Raw genomic sequence first — 23733 nt, forward strand, 5'->3', positions numbered from 1 at the left:
CTCAGTGAGGTCCTCCCGTCCCGGCTTCCCTGGTCTGTCCTGCACTTTCCTCCTCCGTACCGTGCTCCACCCAGCTGCCACTGCAAGATAGCCAGACCCTTCGTGGAGGCCGCAAGGAGCCATAAATCATAAATAAACCCACCGAAGAGCACAGCTGAGAAGTGGAGGCGGAGTCCTGCAGTCTACATTGCTATGAACCACTAGTTCACTGGCGTAAAACAGTGAAATATGCAGAAAACCAATTGTGGCCTCAACGTCATCTTGTCAGTGCCCCACCTTCTAGTCCTCCGCTGCCATCGGTGGTCCCCTGTATGTGCCACTCTTTGCGTCCCCTCTGCTCAAAATGTTTATTCCCTTAACCTTGTGTTCCGGCTGGAGCGTGAGGTCTCGGAAGTTTTCATGTGTTCCTTGAGCAAAGTCATAACGTAGTAATAATGAAGTGAAGGGATTCCCCAAAACAGGGCCTTCTGGGGAGCACACGCATCCAGGCCCAACCCCCATGGTACTCTGAAAAGCTGGTCAAAGGTCTGTGGCAAGACACACGCACAGACACACACGCACACACGCACACACACGTCAGGATCAAAGCTTGGACCCTGAGTGCGAGATGCCTCTCTGCTAACACACACATTGCAGACAAACAGATCAAAGTTCAAAAACCTCAGTTATGCTTAAGGTAAAAACCAACATTTTTGCAGCATTCCCATTTCACCCTGTCATGGTGGCCCCTCGCCTGTGGTCACACTTGTCACACACACTGCACTGTACACAGAGGACATTCACAGTGCAGACACAGCCGAGCCGTGAACCACACACACTCTGCAAGAATCTACAGCTCATTTCTCAATATTCCTTCCACTCGTATCTATAGGACTTATGCAAATGAGGAGGGAAATGGCGCACCAGTAGCACGGATTCGGCTTTGCTGACATCGCAACGCCTTTAAGAGAAGTGTGGACACTGGCTCATGTGACCAGTGGTGTTTTTTGCTACTTGTGAGCTGCTTCATGTAGAAAGAGGATGTTTTACAGTCACAGTTGTGCACTTTTAGTAGGTTTTCTCGGATTTCTCTGGGGGGCGCGGTGTCGTGCTGGGTTCAGCCGATGCCCGCTGCGCTGTAGGTCCTGGGTTTGAGACCTGCTCGGGGTGCCTTGCAATGGTCTGGAGTCCCATCCTGGGTGTCGTGCCCCCCCCTTCGGTCTTCCGTTCTGTGCCGCGGGGTAAGTGATCCCCACTCGGGACACACGGTTATTGATGATGGACGGAGGGACGGACAGATTGATGGATGGATGGAAGGATGGATTTCTCACATTTCGCAGCCACTGTCCAGCTAACAGGTCAGTTAGTGTCCCGTTGCCCTGGTGACAAACAGTCCAGCAGTGCCCTCTACTGTACAGATGCTTCTGTCTGTAACTCAGAGGCATTTTTACTGAATCTTTTATTAAAATTTCTGTCAGTCAGTTTGTGAAAATACACATTTCAGTACAGCGCAGCACATACACACACAAACACACACACACCACTTTTCTGCTCTCCAGGCTGTAATTTCATATTCTCATGATGGACTGCAGAGGAAACAGGTGAGAGGATTATACCACCACCACAGTGACCTGTGCACTTTGAGAGGATGCAGCACAGCCAGATCTGGTGTTCAAGTTCAGTGACAGTCCCCAAGCCTCCCCCCAGCTGCCCAGATCATGCAGGGAAGCTGCCCTCTCATAGGACTGCTGAAGGTGCAGGGTTGACCAGTGACATGCGCAAGGGTACGACACCATAGTGTCACAAATGAATTATTAGTAACTGGGATTTATACCCCGATTCTACTGGAGGAGGGAGAGTAATGGTGTGGGGAAACACGATTGCACAGAAAGGCGACCACAGGTTGTTAGTTTGAACTCCAGAGCCTCTCACCAAGGCTGTTCCAGTGATATACTATCTACATTTACATTTACATTGATTCATTTAGCAGACGCTTTCATCCAAAGCGACGTACATCTCAGCAAAAGTACAATTTATGCATTATTTATGCAATTTATGCATGACATAGCTGCAGACATGAAAGTCTCAAGCAAACCTAGTTTGTTTGTACTATCTGACACTTTTACAGATATGAGGGATTGAGCAAACAATGCCAAACCAAGGATCATTTATGTGTCCATGGCCAGTAAGTGGCATAGTGGTTATAGCTTCTGCCTTATACTTTTAAGTTCAAATTACACTTGCTGCTGTAGTCCCCTAGATCAAGGAACTTACCCTCATCAGCTAAAGTAAAAATGATCCTGCTGTATAAAAGGGTAAATCAGTGCAAGTAGCTCAACACTGTAAGTGACCTGGAGAAAAACAGATAAATTCACAAGTGTAACGCTGCAGGACCCTGCTGCTGTTAGAGGACAGAAATCAGGGGATGATGTTACAGATATTATCTGTACATTACTATGTTGTCACATTTGTTGTTTGCAGTATTTTCCCCAGAATTTCGTTGTTAAAAGACAAGCTTTTGCAATTTTCTCCGCACTTCTTCTGCTTCCTGGGAGGAGCATCACTAATCAGGCTCACCGACCGCTCACCGACCAGGAGATGATGCTTTGTCACTGGGTGGACCAGCTGCTCACTGGTGCTCTCTAATAGGCACTTTGTGGGTGAGCCCTGCTGGAGCGACCACGTGTTTGTCCAGATGGTGTCCATGGGAGGGGGAGGTCGCGACCCTTTTCGGCAGAATGCAGAGGCCCAGCTGCATCGCGGGAATGCATACAGCTGTAAGAAAGAGGGAACCCTCGGAGTAAATCCCGTCCCACTGGGAGATTCTCTGTCACAGCAACCAGCATCGCATTTGTGCATCTGGACATGTCCTGGCTCGGTCTGTGCAGTGTGTATTTGACAGAGTGTACAGTACACTGTACTCTGTACTCTGTACACTGGCTACCGCACCTTCAGTAGCCTATGTTGTACAGCATTATAATGAATCACTATGAAGCATGTGGTAGCACAGTGGGTTGGACCAGGTCCTGCTCTCCAGTGGGTCTGGGGTTTGAGTTCCGCTTGGGGTGCCTCGCGATGGACTAGCATCCTGTCCTGGGTGTGTCCCCTCCCCCTCCAGCCTTGCGCCCTGTGTTGCTGGGTGAGGCTCCAGCTCCCCGCAACCCCATATGGGACAAGCAGTTCAGACAGTGTGCGTGTGAAGGGTGTGACAGAACACCCTCGGTGTGACTCTGAGCCGTGCTCTCGCAGGACAGCCGTTACCTGTCATTTGTGCAGCAGGGTAGCTTTTATTGTGTCACTTCATGGTAAGTAACGTGGCATGAAGCGCTGTGGGTTTGGATGGGGCGAAAGAAGACGCAGAGGCAGCGTTCGTTACGAAAGATTTATTTCAACACCGGCAACGATGCTCTTGGTCCAAGGACCCCATTTCCTTCAGGACCTTCCCAGCCTGCTTAGCACAGCCCCCCCCCAACACACTGGTGGACACAGTCACCCAATCATTTTCCCCAGAAGCACCCACAGTGCACACCCACATTTCACATTATTCCCCACAATGCAACTGTTTACATTTAGGAGTTTCCCTCCTAAAACAGTAACGCAGGGTCGTTACAGTAATGTACAGTACCCCGACTAAGGAGACTACAGCAGGAGGTGGGATTCAAACCCACGTCCTTTGAGTGCAAGGGCTCCGCTCCAAACAGGGCGCCACCTGCTGCCCCGGTGGACACACGACTCGCTGTAAATGTCGAGTATAATTTTTAAATTGTGGCCTTTCTGCAGCGTGTTTAACGTGTTAAACGAATGTTCCAGATGAGCGTGTGTTCAGAAGCAGAACACCCGGAGTCCGGCTCAGCCCCTCCCTCGTTTTAGGCGTCCGGTTTCGTCCGGTTTTGTCCGATTTGGTTCGTCGGAGTCGAACGGGTCAAAGACCAAAAAAAAAAAAAAAAAAAAAGAAAAAAAAAGAAAGAAAAACTACAAGTCCCGGCAGCCCGCGACGGCGGCTGGTAACCAAGCAACGAGGGCGCGCGAGGCACCGCGCGGAGCAGAGCGCCGAGTCGCGGGGTCGTTACACGGAGCGCGAGGAGTGTAGCTCGCGCTGCCCGGCACTGGAGCCACATGGGACGCAAAGGGAGGAGCAGCGGCGCAACGGCGGGACTCGAGGGACTGCGGCCCTGCAGGTCAGACTGAGACTGAGAGACTGAGAGACTGAGACTGAACAGCTGCAGCAGCTGTTTGCGGTACTTAGTGGGAGCTGCGTCTGCGCAGCGCAGGGACCATCCCGCCCACCCTAAGGAAGGAGAACCGCTCAGATGACTCTCTCTATCAGTCAGCTGCTCCTGGAGTCCTACCACGCTGCCAGCAGGGGGGCGCTCTTCTCTCCTCTGTTCCGCACTGTGCGTGTGGAAGCGGCTCCTGCTGGGGCTGAGCGCTGGTGAGCTGCTCACGACCCCTCGAACCCCTGTCGCTCCGTGTCCAGGTACCGGGAAAGGCTGCGCGCCAGACGGCCCGAGGGTCCCGAGGACAGCGAGCACCTGGTGACGGATGGCCTCGGGGACGGGCGTCCCACCGGCGAGGGCGCGCAGAGCCCCCCCGCCGGCCTCCGGCATTCGAGGGGCCGTCCTGGGAGGAGCCTCGCCGGGGAGCAGGACTACCTGTGCAGGCAGAACCGACAGCAGCAGGTGCGACTGAGACATGTGGCGCAGCTCGAGAGCAGTCTGTGTCAGCAGGCGCTCACGCTGTACCCGCATGTGAAGGACAGCATGCCCCCAGAGGTGAGCGACCCCTGTGCATTGCTCTCACACACACACACACACACACACACACACAAAACCGCGGCAGAATGAGCGCCACCTGCTGTCCCTGTCCTGGCTGTTTGTCCGCAAAGCTCTTTGAAGAGGTGCTGTCCGCTCTCGACCCAGAGATCCCCCCTGGCGGAGAGTCGTGGCGCAAGGAGCACCGCGGCGCCAGTAGCCGCAGCGAAGCGCGTGGGACGGAGAACCTGGACGACGACAGCGTGGCAGCCGGCGCCCAGCAAGTGCACTTTTGGTCGATTTCCTCGTTTAGCTGCTTAGCGAACGTGACGAGACAAGTCGGTGCTCATGGTCTCACACAGCTGTCCATCACTGCGGCGTGTGGCCCGAGCCCTGTGTCCTCTGCCTGCTTGTCCAGCTCCAGCCGCAGCAGCTCCCTGCCAAGGAACCCATACACCTGGTCTGATGTCCAGGGGGACCAGGGCCCCCCCCCACAGCCCCTGCAGCCCACGTCCCTGGATGAGGACATCCAGAGGGTGACTGAGCAGCTGTGCACCTGGATGGCCTCTCTGGTGAGTGGACCAGACCCCGGTGACGGCTTCTCCACCTTCTTCGCTCACCCGTCACACTCTTGTGCTGGGTCTCGTTCGCTAAATATGGTGCATGAGATACTGGACATGATGGACATATTGTGTGGTTTATTGGGGAGCCGCACCCTTTGCCCTCAGAACAGCTTCAGTCCTTACGCCAACGTCCACAGAGACCTGTCCAGCGTGAAGTGGGACACTGGACCGTTCTTGAGGCAAGAAGGTCTTCAGGTCTTTAAGGGATGAAGCGTCTGAAGACCTGGTCCTGGGGCTGGTGTCCATACAGCTTCCCGAGAGGCACGGAGCAGCTGCTGTGCTGGACGAGCCGATGGGCTGTGTGTCCTGCGTCCAGTTGCGTGTCCCCGCTGTGTCGCTCTCGTCAGCCGTGACCAGGAGCACACGGGCACACGGGTCCCCCGAGCCTCCTGTCCACGAGCGAGTGGCAGCGGGATGCTGGGAAAGTGCTCTGCTCTGAGCGCCACTCAGAGTGTGTTGCACAAGAAGAAGCACTCGAGCAGTTTGTGACGTCCGTTCGTTTCCTCACGTCCCACTCGCTCTACTTGTTTTTGTCCTCAGGGGCCCGACTGGAAGAAAGGGACGCGCTCCGTCGGACGTATCGGGGGTGTTCAGGCCTTCTCACCATTTGTTTCTTTTCGTGTTGTTCTCGAGGAACAGTTGGACCTTCTGAGCTGTGTGTGTGTGTGTGTGTGTGTGTGTGTGTGTGTCCCACAGGGAGGAGAAAGCAGCCAGTTGAACGAAGCCGCCCTCCTGGACATGTTTGTCTGCGCCTACGAGCACAAACCCTCGACCGCTTTGCCCGCCGAGGCGGCGGAGCCCGCTGGTGCTGGAGCGGAGCGATCGGGCCGCTCAGCGGGACGCCTGGAGAGATGCGTGAAGCAGGTCGTCGCGAGGGGCCCCGAGGGGCTCAAGGTACACAGAAGGGACACGGCGCGTTTTCGTGCGTCTAAGTGAGACGGTGCTTTCGTTCACGACGCAAAGCGGATCAGTCGGGATCGATGAATTGAATTGATTAGCTGCGTGCAGATTTTGTCCTCTAGGTGGCAGCAGCGAGCCTCTTCAATATGTGATCGATAAGCGTCCCCCTTTGACCTGCTGCTTCCTTGGAGCCTGAAAGAATGAGCAGAACGTATAACACGTCTGACCTGGGAACTTGTATGACGTGGCATCAGCAGTGCATCGTGGGTCAGCTCGTAGAGCATTTGTGTGACATGTGTTTCGCTCACAGTCGCGTTCCCTTTCTCCTGCAACAGCGGCCAGCAAAGTCCCGGGTTCGATATGGAGCCTGGTACCTCCGGCCTGAGACGTGGGGCAGGAGCAGCTCGGAGGGGTCCCCGAAGGAGCCTCTGACCCTCTGTGAGGACAGGAGGCCCGAGCGGCTGAGTCAGAGGGAAGGAGTGGCGTCCTGGCCGTAGCACCCGGCAGCCGCAAGTACCAGTACCGGTACAAGTACCGGTATAAGTACCAGTTGAGCACATGCCTGTACTGAATGAATGAATGAATGAATGAATGAATGAGCTTTATTGCCAAGTATGTTTACACATACAAAAAATTCATCTTGGTGACAGAAACTTCCACAGCACAGACAGAATGACAGTGACAAGACACAGATAATAAAAGTAGAGGGGGCTAATAAAAGATTTTAAAAAAATATATATATAGAATAAAAAGTACACAATATACAAAATAGACACTAGACATTAACACACACGAGTGTACAAGGTACTGATTGCATCAGAAGCACTACTGCAGGGTTTATTCCAGAAAGAGCACCCTGCATAGAGAGAGAGAGAGAGAGAGAGTGTGTGTGTGACGCAGACACCCCGTCCTCCCACAGGACGAGCAGCTGAAGCGGCTACACGGTGTCCACGCGTTCAGGCACTTCATCCACGCCGGAGGACACAGGGAGCCACAGGTTGGGACTCATCACACTCCCAGCATGCACTGGGCTCTCTCGGGGGGGGGGGGGGGGGCCTGCAAATGTTCACAGTTCAACCCCCCCTCCTCTTTTTTACACTTATTTACAGTACAGCCACAGTGCATCTCTCTCACACACACACACACAGAGGGTACATTATGGGATGCTGGGACAGGGTTGCTCCCATCACTGATGTGCTGCCCCACCCCTACCGCTCTCTCCATCCAGTTTCTCAGGTCTCTCTTCTCGGAGGAGGGGGCAGCGGACGGGACGAGCCGGAGCTCCACCGACAGCTGCACTTCCGCGCATTGAGGGAGGGGGGCGCTGAACCGGGCGGGGGGGGGAGTCTCCGCTCCTGCTCTCCGGTTCACGGTGGTGGAAAGAGAGTAGATGCGCAGTACTGGCGCCGTATATTAATTGTGTTTATTAAAAGAGACTGAGAACGTGTGTGTGTGTGTGTGTGTTTACACTTTGTGCTGTTCGTGCTCAAGACGAAAGAAAGGCTCGTGCCGTTTTACTGTCCTGCTCCTAAGTCTGTGAACAAACGAACCTTGTGCATCGATCACACGTCACTAATCGCTGATCAATAGCGATCGTGCCGCCATCTGTTCGCCCTTCACTGAGTCCGTGCGGGGGGGCGGGGGCGGGGGCGGGGACTGCGGAAGCGCAACGTTTCGACGCTGGAGGGGGCGGGTCGCGCGCGCACGCGGGTTGCTCGCTCCCGACGGCCCGTCGCTCCGTCGCTCCGCCGCTCCGCCGCAGCGATGGTTCCCGGCGGAGATCGCGCCGTCTCGCCCGTGCTGCGCGCCGCCGTGAAGCTCGCGCCCGCGCTGCTGGGGGTCGTCGTCGTCGTCCTGGCCGCTTGGGCGCTCTTCGTCGCGTGCCGGCGCTGGAGGGGCCGCAGCGCGGAGGAGGAGGACAAAGGACGAGGTAACGGGGGTAACGGGGGTAACGAGGGTAACGGGGGTAACGAGGGTAACGAGGGTAACGGGGGTGGGGGGTGGAACGCGCTGCAGGACAGAGCGGCGGCAGGAGGCGCCACTGAGTGCGAGGGAGGCTCCGTCCAGTCCAGTTCAGTCCAGTCCAACGGGGCGCTCAACAAAAGGCAATGAGACCTTTAAAGAAACAGATCAGACACCTGACTGCGTGCCAGAGTAATACTAGAGTAATACTATACTGTATCCATACAGTTATTACATGTTGTATTCATTTATCAGACAAAGGCGGCACACATCTCAAAGTACAGTGTGTCCACTACAAAAGGAGAAAGATACTTTGTAACTCAGAGTTACTTTGTTTCCGCCGTATGAAGTGATGCTCTTCACAGCAGTCGCTGCGTAACAGTGACGAATCATCTTCCATTGGAGCTGTCAGTAAGTCGACTGGCCCCGGGGGGGGGGGCTAATCCGTGCAGGTCCAGGTGCCAGCGGCTGCCCCCACCTCCACCAACCTGCCCCCCAGCAGCTCAAGCCACCACACATGTTCCCCCCCTGCTATCAAAGGCACTGTTTGAGTGTTTGTAGCCTGGGGCTACTCGTTATTCCTGGTACCCTGAATAGCAGCATTATAAAATCTGCACTACGGTAAAGCTGGACACTACAGTACAGTACTGACAATATAAGCTAGAAGTGACATTGAGCTCACATTCACTCGCCACCTAACGGCCCGACCGACTGAGAAAATCCACCGGAGAGGATGCGACTTTGGAGCTGGAGCTTTTCTGCCGAGGACCCTTGTCCTGTGGAAGGTTCTAGAAAGAAAGTCTCTGTCTGTCTCTCTCTCTCTCTCTCGTGCCGGTGCTTAAAACCTTTTTTTATCATGGTTGCAGTGGGGTCAGTCAGCACCCAGCAGGGGGGCGAAACACGGAGCAGAGACTCGCAGGCGGCCGCAGGGTAAACCTGCTGAAGCACCAGTAATGACACGTTATCACTTGTGCCTCAGCACTGAGCCTCCAGAGAAACGAGAATTAAGTGACAAGTCCACTAGCTCTACTTTAAGTAGCTGTGTACAAACATGGTAAAGAGTAGTAAAAACAATATCTAGGCACCTGTGACCTTGTTGACACAGCAGGTGTATTTCAGGAGCTTACACTTAACATCGATTGTGCTTCGTAGGAACAAGGAGGGATTTGTTCTCCCCGCACTTTACTTTGCTCAGGAAGTATTTCTCCAAGTAACGGTACTTTTACTCCAACTCTGCGCACCTCTGTGTCGTACGCGAGCGGCGGTAAAACGAGCGAAAAGCACAAGGCGAGTGTAACACTGTTGCACGTTTGCGGTTTTGCTGTAGAGACACCAGAAGACGGTCGCGGTGAAGTCCAGAAGCGCAGAGAGATGACGCCGCTGCTTGGCGCCAACCAGGAACTGGGTCGCAGCGCGGAGCCGGGGGACAAGCGGCGGCGCTCTGCCGAGGTGAGGAGCAGGAACCGGCCTCCTGAGGAAGATCTGAGCAGCGCCGAGGACCGTGGCGCCAAGCGGGGCGAAGACCTCACCGCAGATGGCGGCCAGACGGGCGACCGTCCCGGACGCGTTAGCGACGATCGTCGTGAGGAAGGTCGGGGGCCGGCGGACGGAGGTCACTACGGAGAACCTGGAGCGGAAGGCTCGGCAAGCGAGAGGAAGAGGGTGCCCGAGAGCGCCGACGCTGCCGGGAGCACACGAAGCCTAGAGGAGACAGGTGCCGACGCTCCGGTGCCGGAAGGTCATCGCGAACAGGGTGACGCTCCACACACCCATCTCAACGGCCCGGCTGGGGCAAGAAATGAGGGGCGCGGTGCGAGCCGGCGGGAACGTGGCCACGGTGATGTGCCGAGGGCCACGGAGCTCAGCGAGGGTCGCCAGGAGGTCGCCGCGGACAAGAGGGTCGTGGCCGTGCCGCCCATGCCCCAGGTGGCGGACGTCCACTTCCGTGTCCACTACGTGACCGCGTCGCCGTGGCAACAGCTGGCAGTGACGGGCAGCGTTCCGGAGCTCGGTGGCTGGAACGGCTTCGTGACCCTGGACGCGGCGGCCGCCGGCTTTTGGTCCAGGTCAGTGGCGCTCCCTGCTGACAGCCACGTGGAGTGGAAGTTTGTGCTGGTAGAAAATGGCAAGATCCAGCGGTGGGAGGAGTGCGAGAACCGGCGCCTGGACACGGTGGGGGGCACAGACCTGCATCTGCACCGCTGGTGGGGCTTCCAGTGAGCACCGGGAGCGTGAGGAGCGTCCAGCCCATCTCGCTTGGACGCCACATGCTCTCAGTGCGCTAAAGGCTCACGACGGGAGCGCGTCCCCTAATACACACCATATAAGTTCTGCAAATTCCTCGCAGATTAACAAACATTTTATCTGTCTCTTTAGCTCATCCCCATACCGCGGCTTTTGGCGTTACGAATTTTCCGGCGTACAAACATTTTCTCCCCGACTTCTGTCGTCAGCACAACGGACCCGTGACCTGTGTTTCGCCCCTCAGCCACTAGGTGGAAGTAAAGGGTCTCCAGACGACAGGGCAGCGTGGGACCCCTTTCGTTCAACTCAACGTCACGGTGTTTACAGCTCCGTCTGCTGTTGCTCTCGAAGGCGGAGCACGAGAAGAGGAAGAGTTCCTCCAACACACAGTCTGTACGGCAAATCGTCACAGAGACGTCGTTCGTTACTGTGAAATAGCAGTAGTTTTACCGGAACAAGTGTAATTGATTCTCGAATCCCCAAATTTACTGCAATTCATGCTAAAATATTAGTAAATCCCATTAAAAAGGCCTCGGTTACTCCAGTCATTTAATGGCTCCGTAACGCTGCGTGACCCTGTAGCTGTAAAGACCGTGAAGCGAAACGCTCGTCCAACAACAGACGGCGAAGGAGCGCTGTGTGTAAAGAGTGCATTAGAAAGAAAAAAAAAAAGAAAAAAACAGAAAAAGCATTTTACTATGTTTACTGTGGTGCAGCGTGGAACATTTATGCTTATGAAATGCAGACCTCTTTCGTAACTCCCCGCTGTTTCCGTCCTCCTCCTGGAACCCGAGCTGCTCGGGTTCCGCTTTATGCTGCTCTCTTACTCGTCCCTCCCGTTCGAACGATGGGGCACAGAAGCGATACGTGTTAATAAAATTATGTTCAATATGTGCGCATGCTACACGTGCGTCCTGGTGTGTGTGATGTCCTTCCAAAGTGTTTTCCATGTTGCCTTTCGACAGGGTCTCTCATTCGTCCATCCATCCCGCTTTTCCCCAGAGCGACCTTCCCTGTTCATCTGTTCACACTGATTCACCCACTCATACAGCTGGGTAACTTTGTTTCAATTGAGGCTCAGAGGGATTCGAACCCGCCACTTGCCCCCAGCTCTATTTTTAGGGATCTGCATCAAGTTCACCTTTTGGTGAGAACAGGAGCAAAGGAGAGACAAACAGGACATTTATTATTTAAAAATATCAACATTCAGACCCGTAAACCATCGACCACATTTACAATACATGGTGCCCATGGTCCACGGTCACCTTCTGTGTTCTTCATCTCTCTCTCTCTTTCCCACGTGCACACACACACACACACACTCACGGACAGGGTGAGAGGAACTGCACGCGTGTATCCAAAGTGAGGATATTTCCTGTTCCTTTTGGAGATGCTGAGGAGCCACCAGCTCCGGCCCCTCATCCCCCTGGCCCACAGTCGAGAACTTCATCTCTACCGGGGCCACCGACTTCGCTTTGGTTTGCAGAGAGAAACTCTCCAGCGAGTGTCCCTCAAGACGTCGCGCACGCAGGCACACAAACAAAACAAACAAACAAACAAACAAACAAACAAACAAACAAACATGTGCGCGCACACACGCAGCCCTGGGCTACCGAGCTCCTCCTCCACCTCCTGCACACCGTCCAGACTGCCCTGGAGCTCTCTGTGCCTCTCCGTCTCTCCAGCCTGAAGACGAACTGCCGGTGAAGAGGAGCCACACGCTCACTGAAGTGACCACAAAAATGGAGCTCCTCACTTCCTGCTGCCCCCCCTCCTTGGTAAACATCTCACACCAGTCAACCTGGAGACAGTTGCTCTGTTGGGTCAGCCTCAGGTCTTCAGCACTTCAGGGCGGCTCTGAGCTCCCTGCCTGGAAGCCAGGAGTCTTATTGGGAAAGGCGGTGGACGCCAGAGGTGGACACGGGGCTGGACAGGAGCAAGGAGGACACAGGAGACCTGCGGCCCAGATGGAGCTCCCGCACATAGGAGGAGGAAGATGGGCCTGAGGGTCCAGCTGAGGAGCAGGAGACGCGAGCAAGTGGAGCACAGGTACCGGACACAGCACTGGTCACCACTGGATGGTGATGTGATGACTCCTGGTGCTGAGATTCACGTGTGCAGGTGAAGGAACCACTTCTCTTGCAGTAACCGCTGTGCCTGGTACAAAACACACACACACACACACACACACACACACACACACACACAGAGGACAGTTGAGCGCATGTGCCGCTGCACCATCACCTGTCACCTCTGACTGCCTCCTTCACGCCCTCGACCCTGCGGAGCACAAGTGTGTCACCCAGCACGCACGCATGCTAAAGCTGAGAGACTGCAAGAGAAAAGGGCTGATGCTCCTTGGTCAGTGTGACACTGTGCATGATGGCAGTTTGCCTGCAGCGTGCTGGACCGCACTGCTGCTCGTGCTCTGTTCTCGTTCTCTGGAGTCACACTGATGGATGCGGAGACTCGGGTTCGACAGACAGTTGCTGCCCAGCTGTGACCCGACATGTCCCCAAAGCCCCTCAGTGTCACCACTCCTTCCAACCTGTGATTGTAAACTTGAAGCCTGAGCTGAGTGAGAGGCTGCTGGGCGGGGCTACTTACTCTCCCAGGGGGCGGGGCCTCTCTGGGGGTGGCTCACGGTTGCTCCCGTCCTCCTCGTTGACGCCGCGGGGCTCCTGAACCAGCGAGCCGAGGTCGATGTCCGGGTTCTGCGTCACAGTGGAGACGAGGAGTTTCCCGACACACGCCGACGAGTCAAAGGCGACGCAGGGCTCTCGCTCGGCCTCAGCCGGGCCACAGGGGGGCACTGGGCCAGCCTGCTTAGGGGGCGCTGTAGAGCGCTTCTGGCCTTCCAGTTCCTACGGCGCACACACGCACTGGGAGCAACACGCACACGCACTGGGAGCAACACGCACACGCACTGGGAGCAACACGCACACGCACTGGGAGCAACACGCCCCCTGCAGGACATGAGAAGCACTACCAAAGGCAGCTAAACCATCAGAATAACGGGAAACTCCCGAGAGCGACAAAAGCTCCCCAAAGAGCGGTTAAGGCAACTGCCCCCGGGGGCGCCAGAGTGGAGCCAATGACCCTACCCTCAGGTGCAGAGTGTGGTGGATCTTGAGGCGAAAGATCTCCTGCTCCCGCTGCTGCGCTCGCCCTTCGCATTCGGAGAGCTTCTCGGACATCTGCGCAGATCGTCACGGAGAAGGGTGAGATGAGGCGGGTCACTCGGGACGGAGGCCTTCAGGCCCACGGTCACCAGTACCTTGTCCAGGGCAGCCTGCAGAGCGTCCGCTTTGTCCCGGAGCCGCTTCTCCAGGGACCGCAGAGCGCGGAGCTCCGTGGCGAGTCGCCGCCGTTCCATGTTCACGCTGGACAGCCGCTGCCTCGTGGCCTGCAGCTCCGCACCCTGGGCCTTCTGCTCCTGGGGCACGAAGTGGGAGCGCGCCATCAGGGTGCACGCAGACAACGCAGGAACCCGGAGTGCGCGCATACATTCACTAGCCACAAACCACTTGCCTGAGACACTTTGTCCAGAGACTCCTGCAGCAGCTGCACGCGGCCCTGGAGCGCGTCAATCTGCTCCCGCTTCGCTGTGATCTCCTTCTGCATGTAGAAAGCCACCTTGAGGCCTGGGGGGGGGGGGGTGCACAACAGCTCAACAAAACCACAAGCTGTGGAGGCCAACAAGCCACAGGAAAACCCTGGAAGTCCCAGGTACAATGAGCTGGATGAAGTAACCTTCCTGAACAGGGTACCGACTGGGGGCAGAAAAACGCCAGGACTCCTGGGAGCATTGACTCAGCTGTCCGCTCTTGATGCGAGAGCGGATTTCACACCACACCACAGCATGCTGACAGGACCACTCTAAAGCGCACCTTTTCTTTTCTTTGAGTCTCTGCTGGCATTTTCCTCCTGTGTCTTGAGATCACTGTCAGGCTTTCAACTTGTCCTGAGCTTCACATCACAGACAAATGCCTCGAGTTTCTGGACGCAATCTGGACTCCACGATACACTCAGCGAGAGCAGGCAGCGCAGCCTCGGCCCCGAGAGAACAAAGCAGCCCCACTGCATGGTGCTCCCACCACCAGGCCTCACAGCTGGGAAGAGCTTCTGGTACAAGTACAAACTAAATCAAATTTAGCAACTAGTTCCGCTCTTGTCCAGCCGGCATTGTTCTGGGAGCAGTGCTTTCCTACATGGTAACATCCCATGAACACCATTCTTGTTCACCGTTTTCCTTACTGTAGACTCATGGGCCCAGATGTTGACAAGTGCAGTTGTTGCCCACAGATCCTTGGAGTTTCTCTGTGGTTCTTTGTCTCCTCCCTGAGCAGTGTGCACCACATTATTATAGTGATGTTTGTAGAGCACCAGCTCCTGTGCTCAAGTGTCTGTCTGTGGACTGATGGAGGCCCAGGTCTTTAGAAATGCTTTGGAAGCCCTTTCACACATCTCCTTCTGGGGTGCTCTGAAGCCTCTGTTGATCAGGCCATGCTGTATTTCATCAGATCTCTGAAGAGCAGGTAACCCAAGCTGTGGGGTTGTTTTATAGAGCTGAAGACTTTAAATCCACAGCTGAGTGTCACCTCATTGATTGGAAGTCCTGAGTACATCACCATCTTTCCTAGGGGTTCATCTCCTTATCCCACATTTCACCTTGAATATTCAAAAAAACCAAAGAATGTGGGGGTGGGGGGCTCGGCGCACTGCAGACCTCAGCTACATAACTGCCAGTTCTACAAGGGGAAGAGCTAGCTGCCCGACCTGGTCACCAAGAACGCCTGGTGTGCTCCCTCTATAAATAGACATTCCTCCCTCTGTAGCCCAGAAGCCCAGTTACCACTGACCTTTAGAGCGGAGACCTTTACAGCAGCAGCGACCAAAGCGGGAGTCTGACAGCAGTCCAGGGGTTCTGCACTGTCATCTGACTGGGCACGACTTACCGTGACCGTCGGCACCCTCCAGTGTCCTTAGGGTGCTCTTGGCCTGCTTCAGTTGGACTCTTAGGCGCGAGTTGGTTCCCTCCAGCTCTGTCCACTGTGCCCCGAAGCTCTGTCTGAGGGCCGCCTGCTCGTCTAGGAGACGAACCAACACGCCACACGGGGTCATTACCGTCTCAGCAAGGTCACGTTACAGGAAGATCATCCACAAGGCAGTGAGCAAAAAAAGAAGCATTTCAGGTCCAGAGGACAGAGAGAGAACAGAAATTACAAGTCAGACTGAAAAGGTATGTGCATGTACACAAAGTGCCACCATACTTCTGTTTCTCCTGCCAAAGCATTCCCTTCATTCTCCCCTACACGTCTCTCTATATTCACGTTCAACACCAGTCACAGCCTACAAGGGAGCTGCAGCCATTAAAGCCAAATGCTGCAGGTTCAAATCCCACCTCCAGCTGTATTACCCCTGAGCAAGGTACTTACCTTAAATCGCTCCAGTAAAATCAGCCAGCTGTATAAATGGGTAAATAACCAAGTACTTTAACACTGAATCTCTTTGGAGAAAAGCATCAGTCACACACACACACACACACACACACACACACACACACACACACACACACACACACACACACACACACACACAGAGAGAGTTTACAACCGCTTGTCCCGAGCTGGGTTGTGGCAAACCGGAGCCTATCCCGGCAACACAGAGCACAAGGCTGGTGAGGGGGTTGGGGGACACACCCAGGACAGGACACGACACCAATCCACTGCAAGGCACCCCAAGTGGGATTTGAACCACAGACCCACCAGTTACATACATACATACATACATACATAAATAAAAGTTTTTCCAGCTGATACAGAACAAGTTGAGATTGACCTACTGAAGTATCACCCCCCTCAAAACACACTTCTCCCCAGATCTCTGAAGTGCATGATAAACATGTAAATGTTTAATATTTTTGTGAGTAGATATTGTTGAATAACGGATAAAAATTGATGTAGCTACTCGTGTGACGTACACTGCTTCCTATGGTGGAATGTGACAAATTAACTGTACTTTAGAATCACGTGTCTGTGTCCAAATGTCTTTCTGTTGGGGTGATGCTCTCATTGTATCTTTCTGTGAGATGTGCGTCACTTTGGAGAAAAGCATGTGCTAAATGAATACATGTGGATCTGCTCCCCAATACCTACATGTCCTCATCACTCACTACAATCCAACATGGGCTCTGTGCTCCTCCACCTATGGTCATTTGGTGGCATCACTCACAGGGGTCCAAAGTCAAAAGCCTGCAGGGGCCCAGATTTGTCCCCTGTGTGGTAGAATGAGCTCTCAGTGTCCCTCAGAGCTGCTGAATCCTTCCCACAATGAAGAAGGGTCTCGAACCCATCTCCGAGAGCCACTTCTCTCCTAATCTCCTGACAGCTCCGTCAGTGAGTCCAACACCATCTGCTGTGATTATGTATTTGCTGACTGAATGTCACTTCTATAGGGGCTACTGGAGGGATGTGAACCAGCAACACGGTGGTGTCACACACACACACACACACACACACACACACACACACACACACACACACACAAGCTGTGTGTCGATAGTGCTGTGTCTAAAGCTATTTTGTTTACTTGGAGTTGTGCATCATTTTGTCTGATGAATAAGTGAATGTGGACTGTAACAGGGTACACATGGAAGGAGTAACAGGGTACAGGCGCACCTGCCAGGTGGGCCACCCGTGTGCGCTGCACCTCCAGCTCAAGCATTTTCTCTCCGAGCTGCTGCTCCAGGCACCGTGTTCTGCTTTCCTGCTGCTCCAGGCTGAGCTGCTCAGACATACAATGGACAGTCACACAGCGACTTTAAACAACCAAACAGCGCTTTGGTCAAACGGGAGAAGCTAAACACTCCTTGTGTTTACAGGTGACTTTAGTGTCAATTGTAACTCACACTTTACTGGGCAGCAGGTGGTGCAGAGCTTAGAGCCACCCTTGCACTCAAAGGACTCAGGCACTGCAGCAGGAGGTGGCATTCAAACCTATGATCAAGGTACTTACCCTGAATTGATACAGTAAAAATTACCCTGCCGTATAAATGGGTAAATCGGTATCAGTATTTTAACACTGTAGGTCAGAGAAAAGTGTGACACAGATGAATGAATAAATAAATGATAAATAATACTTAAAGCTTTAAATTTTACGTCTTCGTACCAAATCAGGTCAGGTTAACCTTTCTCTCACTCTCACACACCTTGAGATGGTGGACTTGCAGCTTGTGCTCCTGCAGCTCATCACCGAGTTGCCTCCTCTCCATCTCCAGAGCCTCCACTTCGCACTCCTTGCTCTCCAGCTTCTTGCGCAGCTCCTCCCCCTCTGCTCCGAGAGCCTCGGCACGCACTAGCGCCTCCTGCAGGCCCTGTGCCAGGGAGACGCCCATCAGCCACGTGGCGCATGCCAAGCTCCCGGGCGTGCCACTACTCCACTCCGCTCCACGAGCTCACCTGGCGTAGGTGCATGTGCTGGGCCTCCAGCACGGGACCGCGCAGCGCCGACAGCGAGCGCTCCAGATCGCCGAGGTGCCGTTGGACTGCGGAAGCCCGAGCCTCGGCCTGCTTCCTGGGGCCGGGGGAAGGGGCAGCAGCAGGTGAGGGAGCAGGAAGAGGGGGTACTGCGACAGGGCATCCAGGCAAGAGCCGCTTACCGAACGAGCTGCAGCTGCGCTTGCAGGCTGCTCACTGTGGCCTCAGAGCCGCGCAGTTTCTCCCGCAACACAGCCGCCTCCTGGTGGTGACTGCTGCTCAGCTGCTCCACTCTGCGGGGCACACGGGAGGGACTCAGCAGCACGCAGGCACATTTCTGCACGGCGGTGCAGGCAGGTGGTCGCCGCCAGGCGTGCGCCCACCTGTCTGTCTGCTCCACGCTCTCGCGCTCCGCCTGCTCCTTCGCTCGTCTCTCGGCCTCCAGCTGACGGCACACAGAGAACACAGCTGGCGGTGAGGCAGGTCAATCACGGGTGCGGAGCACAGCTCTCCATCCTGCTCCGGTCACCTCTGCCCTCACGGCGCAGCTGTCAGGGCACCGTCCGCACACACGAGCTCGCGGGACTGCTCTCTTACACACTGCAGTTTTGTGCGCAGTCCTCCATTTTCCGCCTCCAGGTCCCGCAGCGCCGTCTCTATGGCGGTGCCCAGGGATGCCTGGCTAACATCTCTGGGACCCAGGGCCACGCCGGCCGTGACGGCCGCGACGCGGCGCCGTTTCTCGTAAGCCGACAGCACGGCCCCGGCTTCCTGCAAGGCGAGCTCCAGCGCCTCGCTCTTGCTCTGCAGCGCCCCCACCTGGGCCTCGGTCTCCAGCAGCCTGCGGCTCTCAGCCTCCCGCTGGGAGAGCAGCTCCTCTAGCCGGTGCGCCTGTCTGCGGGACTCCGCCGCACTGTGGGGACAAGGACACGCACTGCAGCAGCAGCGGGTGCTCTCAGGTGAGCATGGCATTTGTTCACCTGCATTTACCGCTCCTTCCTCCCATATACACAGATGTGTGGAACCCACTCCCTCCCGGCGCCGCCAGCGTTCTCCCACCTCCTGTCGGCCGTGGCGTCCCTCTCCAGCTGGCCCTCGCGCAGCTGCGTCTGGAGCCGCACGATGGCGCTCCGCAGCAGGACCTTCTGCTGCTCGTGCAGCTCGTGGGTCTGAAACACATCGGCGTGTGAATGCGGCTGGCGAGACGCGGCACGGCCCAGAGGATTCTGGGATTGCAGTCAGTCATTGGCACCGTGTAAAGTAAAGAATAAAAACAAACAAAAAAAAAACTTGACGTTATCGGTGTCCAACGGCAGGTAAATAAGACATTATTTTTAAGCTTTTAATTGATTTTATAGATTACAATATATATTTTAACATTTATTTTTTTTTGATTTTACACTTTGTTTAAGTGATTTAAGTTAACAATTTTTAATATTTTTGGCTGACCGACATAAAGCCGTGTCAGCCGACTGAAGACTAATTGTATTTTTTCACACATTTATCAAAAAACCGAGGTAAAGTCGAAATCAACGCAACACGAAACGACGTAGGGCGAGGTATTACTGTACAGCTGGTCCCCGATTTACGATGGCGAGCTGGTGATAGACATTCAGTAGAACCTTCGTCTTTTGAGTTTTGATTTTTTTTTCCTGGGCAAACAAAACTCTCTCGAGATGCTGGGCAGCGGCAACGATCTGCATCTCCCACTGTGTCTCACACAGGTGTGTATTAGGTCTATTAAATGCATTTTCCACTGACGATATTTTCGACTTCCCATGAGTTTCGCGCAGAACATAACCCCATCGTAACTTGGGGATCACCTGTATTATTATTATTATTATAACCATCATTACTGTTATTAGCCGTGCTGTTCCGAGTGTTTACCCAGAGCACCTAAATAATCACATTGTCTTGGCTTTTGAAAACGACATTGTGTAGACAGTTCCAGAAGCTGTGCAGGAGGCGTCCGCTGGTGTCGGGCAGTAACCTTACACCTATCTGGTGGTGCGAACCGCAGACAAACAAGCAGAGACCTCGCTCAGCTGCCTCTGCGGCGAGTACTGCTCCGGCATCGTGTCCGTGGCATCCTCCCCCAGCGGCCTCTCCTCCTCGTCCTCCGGGGGGCGCCGTGCCGGCAGGACCGCAGACGGTCGAGTGGAACAGGCCAACGCGGGGCTGACCTCCCCAGACGGACCCTCTGCTGGACGGCGGATGACGACACGACACAGCTCAGCGCGCAGCCTGACGCACCCTTCTCTCGTCTCACGATCATCGCGACTGCAACTGACACGCGGCCCTTGTTCCGCTCCGGTGCGGAAGGCCGACGACCAGAGAAACAACAACACAAATAAGCAGCGACAGCACCTGCAGAGACATCAGCCCATCTACCTCCGCTGTCCTCACCCCACGGAAGGCGGGTCCTCCTTGGCCCCGCCCCCAGGCTGCGGCCCATGCGCTCCAAGGTGAGCCGGGTGGCGCGTTCCACCTCCGCCTGCAGTCGCTGCGTCTCCCGGGTTCGCCGTTCCAGCTCCGCTCTTTGATCGGTCGCCCGTGGCGGAGCGGAGGGGAGGGGTTCGAACACACAAGAGACGGCACGCGGGTAAACCCCAGCTCGTTACGGACCGGTCGCTTCCACGCGACGCGCCCGTGTCGACCCCGTTGCAGACGGCAGCCCACCTGATCTCCTCCAGGCTCTTGGCTCCTTCCCCCGTGTGAGAGCAGAGTTCGGCCCCCTTCGGCATCTCTGGGACGGAACACGGAGCGAAGAGGCCGTGAGGGCAGTTCACCGAACACTTAGTTAGACATGTTCAACTCAAAGTGTTTCAACTGTGCGTTTCACAGAGCGCGCTCACTCTGTGTGCGTGGGGGGGAGGGCACGTGAGTAAGTAAGGCAGCAGTGGAATAGGTCGTTAAACGGATGCCGTGTAAGCGCGGTGCTGCTCCACTGCTCGCTTCATCCGCACCTGGAGCATCGGGGGAGCAGGAAGTGGAAGAGGTGCAGGAAGTGGAAGAGGGGCCGGAAGTGGAAGAGGGGCCGGAAGTGGAAGAGGGGCCGGAAGTGGAGCAGGAAGAGGAGATCCCCGGTGGTTGTGAAAACGATGAGGAACATGCGAGTGGCAATATCAGTGCCGGCTGAGGCGGATGCTGGAGCTCTTACCGTAGGCAGCCTGCGCACCGCTGCTCTCCTCTCCGCCCGCTGCTGCTGCTGCTGCTGGTGGCCGCCCGTCCAAAAGCGCTCGAGACGCAGCGGAAAGTGCGCGAGGCTGCAGGGCGGACATTTCTAATCATTTGCGAAAGCGCACGTGAACTCAGGGAGGTTCTGCTCCTCTTCACGTCACTCTCTGTTCACCTGTTCTGTTCAGTTCACACCTGTTGTTCTCGCTGTTCACCCGCTAATTAGCCGCTAATACAATACGAACACACGACTGACTCACGCGCCTCCGTCTCCAAGGCAACGGCGGGTCAACAACGGTCGACAAGTGAGGAAAAACACGAAGGAACCCGAACGCAGCCCGCTGTGCTCACAGAACCACTTTTTACCGACCCTCTGCTCTTCTTCACTCATTAGTCATCTCAACTTGTGTCCCGCCATTATCCGTTCAATTAAAGGACAAAGAAAGACACCTGCGCAGCGGCGTTCGCCCGCTCGCAAAGAATTGTGGGCATTGTAGTTCATTAAGTCCACGTGCGCTTCACTGCAGTACTACAGTGCAGTACAGGGGCACGGTGGGTGTGGGGTTTGCACTCCCAGCCACAGAGGCCCCTTACCTTGGAAGCCAAACACACGCTCACTGTGAATTATTGGGTTCCACTGATGGAACAAAACTCAGTTTCTGCAATTAGTGACACCCGCTTCAGTGTTTGCTGAAAAGATCAAGCTGTAGTTACGTTTGCTGCCGAGAGACGTCACAGTGCACGGTGTCATGCTATCCTATCGTATCCTGTAATTACAGGAGACAAATGCAATAAAAACAGATCTGTGCTTAGCGCTGCAGCCTGGGAAGGATCGCGGCGTTTTCTAGCACTTTTGCGCTGAATTCTTGTCATACTGCTGGGGAAAAGGCTATTCTGAAAGGAAGCGTTACTCCAAAGGCAGGAGCACAAACCTTAAAGCCTTAACGTGGCACAAAATTGCCTAGTAGCGACTGTACTGTCTCGTGCTGTTTGCACGCATTTCGCACACGTCGCTTTATGTAGTCCTCTGTCACTAACTCTGTGTTGTTTTATATGCAGCACCATGTTCTGGGAGGAATGTTATTTCCTTTCACCGTGTACTGTACCAGCTCTGTGTGGTTCAAGTGACAATAAAGCCACTTTGACCTGAAGCCGTGAGCCCTTACGCGCCTGTACAGTGTTATTTATGCACACGGTAAACTTGGTGTGAACATGGCTGTTCCTTTTCAGCGATGGCAGAGGTTTGGGGACAGCAGGTAGCACAGTGGTTAGCGCCGGTGCTTCCGCATGAAGGGCCCAGGTTCAAATCCTGCCCTGCTCTAGGCACTTATACCGCACACTAAAAATGACCACGTTGGGTAAATGAGTGTAGGTAATTGAACATTCTAAGTCACTTTGTGAAAAGTGTCAAATAAATAAATGTACGCAGTCGATGCAGTACAGAATCCCTTTAACTTGTAGCCGACCGACCATATTGCTGTTCGCACGCTGCCGGTCCCGGTCCCTTGGCAGCACCGAGCTCACGTGAAGCAGAGGCCCCTGGGAGATGGTTACTGGGACGGAGTAACCGGATGATGATTTTTCACCGAGTCACATGATGGATGGTGAGGCAGGTCCCGTGTCACAGGAGATCCGTTGCTCACGGTTCCACACGTGAGCACAGGCTGGCGTGTCCACTCATGCTGAACGTGCTGCAGAACAGCTGGCCAGCCTTGTTCCCCATCCTCCGCGTGACACGTTGCGCTCAGGAAGAGCGTCCCCAAAGATCCAGAGAGGAAGTTCAACCCATGTGACGTCTCGCAGAGGAGAAGTGAAATCCCTCACGGGGGGCTCCTGCCACACAAACACACACAAGAGGGACCCGGCATCATCGCTGGGGCTGCGGTCGTGAGTCTCCAGAGCGGGATTTCCACGTTGTCAGGATCGTCCGGCATCGATATCAGCGCTAGGGTCAGTACTCACACGTAGCAGCTAGTGAGCTAGTGGTGTGCGGAGCCCAAAGAGACACACAGCTACTAGCTTGTTTCCAGCGTGTGTGTGTGGCGTGGCAAAGGGAAGGCTCGACCCTTGACCAACTGTCCATGACTACATCATAAGGAAAGCATAATTAAAGCACAAAGTACGACTGTTATTGCCTCTACATGGAACCACATTCTCTCACGCGCTTCATTCCACGGCATGTTAATCATCAAGACCTAATGGCACTTTTTGCAGCTAGACGGCGTGTGCGACGTGATGTGTGTTAGTAAGCAGCGGGTGATCTTGTGGCCAAAACGCTGAAGATCCAAATGTCATAGGTGGACGTGCGGCGCTCTTCCTGGACGCGGAAGCCTGACTCGAGTCCGAACCGTAACGCGCTACCTGCGTACTGCGACAGAGCGAGAGACAGAGTGCACCGAAACGGGTCAGCGGGACACACGGTGGCAGAGCTGGAGACGCAACAGGTCCAACGCGGTCACCTTCCGCATTGTCCGCAGCAAGGAGCAACATCCCGCACGCCAGCTCGTGTCTGCGTGGAAGAGCACGTCACCACGTACACCTCCCGGGCACGCCCTGGATTCAACTGTGTGCAGCGTGCATTCCTGCAGCGCCGGGGTCTCTCCTACTGTGTGGAAAGGG

General features: G+C 55.0%; 3 protein-coding genes across 16 annotated transcripts; 2 read left to right on the forward strand and 1 right to left on the reverse strand.

The window, feature by feature from the left end:
* Positions 1 to 3795: 3795 nt before the first annotated feature.
* Positions 3796 to 7767, forward strand: fam47e (family with sequence similarity 47 member E). Of its 3 annotated transcripts, XM_029259576.1 has the most exons (8): positions 3796 to 4157; positions 4457 to 4751; positions 4865 to 5010; positions 5149 to 5302; positions 6050 to 6247; positions 6589 to 6726; positions 7173 to 7250; positions 7482 to 7767. In XM_029259576.1, exons 1-8 carry the CDS (start codon positions 4096 to 4098, stop codon positions 7563 to 7565), a joined length of 1155 nt encoding a protein of 384 aa, XP_029115409.1. In that variant the 5' UTR covers positions 3796 to 4095; the 3' UTR covers positions 7566 to 7767. The 3 variants fall into 3 exon arrangements, 2 of the variants coding, with proteins under 2 accessions (XP_029115409.1, XP_029115408.1); XM_029259575.1 differs by having other exon boundaries at positions 4865 to 5302; XR_003798294.1 differs by lacking the exon at positions 7482 to 7767 and having other exon boundaries at positions 4865 to 5302; positions 6589 to 6802; positions 7173 to 7245.
* A 169-nt stretch (positions 7768 to 7936) lies between these two features.
* On the forward strand, positions 7937 to 11363 carry LOC114912472 (starch-binding domain-containing protein 1-like). The gene is made up of 2 exons (XM_029259526.1): positions 7937 to 8183; positions 9543 to 11363. The coding sequence occupies exons 1-2, from the start codon at positions 8018 to 8020 to the stop codon at positions 10433 to 10435; spliced, it is 1059 nt and encodes a 352-aa protein (XP_029115359.1). The 5' UTR covers positions 7937 to 8017; the 3' UTR covers positions 10436 to 11363.
* An 86-nt stretch (positions 11364 to 11449) lies between these two features.
* On the reverse strand, positions 11450 to 22277 carry LOC108921818 (coiled-coil domain-containing protein 158). 12 transcript variants are annotated; one of them, XM_029259524.1, is made up of 16 exons: positions 21098 to 22277; positions 20617 to 20683; positions 20344 to 20474; positions 19974 to 20137; positions 18997 to 19106; positions 18535 to 18850; positions 18120 to 18382; positions 17920 to 18034; positions 17670 to 17834; positions 17140 to 17245; positions 15418 to 15549; positions 13991 to 14103; positions 13737 to 13895; positions 13564 to 13656; positions 13067 to 13323; positions 11450 to 12616 (listed from the first exon to the last, which is right to left on the reverse strand). In XM_029259524.1, the coding sequence occupies exons 1-16, from the start codon at positions 21216 to 21218 to the stop codon at positions 12346 to 12348; spliced, it is 2583 nt and encodes an 860-aa protein (XP_029115357.1). In that variant the 5' UTR covers positions 21219 to 22277; the 3' UTR covers positions 11450 to 12345. The 12 variants fall into 12 exon arrangements, 11 of the variants coding, with proteins under 11 accessions (XP_029115357.1, XP_029115355.1, XP_029115356.1 ...); XM_029259522.1 differs by having other exon boundaries at positions 18997 to 19163; XM_029259523.1 differs by having other exon boundaries at positions 19974 to 20140.
* Positions 22278 to 23733: the final 1456 nt, after the last annotated feature.

This window comes from Scleropages formosus, chromosome 17 (assembly GCF_900964775.1).
Source record: "Scleropages formosus chromosome 17, fSclFor1.1, whole genome shotgun sequence".
Taxonomy (NCBI): Eukaryota; Metazoa; Chordata; class Actinopteri; order Osteoglossiformes; family Osteoglossidae; genus Scleropages; species Scleropages formosus.

Bases quoted from the DNA above. Each gene is read 5' to 3' on its own strand.
- fam47e (XM_029259575.1), top strand. From the start codon at position 4,096: ATGGGACGCAAAGGGAGGAGCAGCGGCGCAACGGCGGGACTCGAGGGA. The intron at 5,303-6,049 runs GTGAGTGGACCA...TGTGTCCCACAG, and splicing joins GCACCTGGATGGCCTCTCTG to GGAGGAGAAAGCAGCCAGTT. The intron at 6,248-6,588 runs GTACACAGAAGG...CTCCTGCAACAG, and splicing joins GGGGCCCCGAGGGGCTCAAG to CGGCCAGCAAAGTCCCGGGT.
- LOC114912472 (XM_029259526.1), top strand. From the start codon at position 8,018: ATGGTTCCCGGCGGAGATCGCGCCGTCTCGCCCGTGCTGCGCGCCGCC. The intron at 8,184-9,542 runs GTAACGGGGGTA...GTTTTGCTGTAG, and splicing joins GGAGGAGGACAAAGGACGAG to AGACACCAGAAGACGGTCGC.
- LOC108921818 (XM_029259515.1), bottom strand. From the start codon at position 21,218: ATGTCCGCCCTGCAGCCTCGCGCACTTTCCGCTGCGTCTCGAGCGCTT. The intron at 18,035-18,119 runs GTAAGCGGCTCT...CCCCGGCCCCAG, and splicing joins GCGCAGCTGCAGCTCGTTCG to GAAGCAGGCCGAGGCTCGGG. The intron at 12,617-13,066 runs GTAAGTAGCCCC...GTTTTGTACCAG, and splicing joins AGGCCCCGCCCCCTGGGAGA to GCACAGCGGTTACTGCAAGA.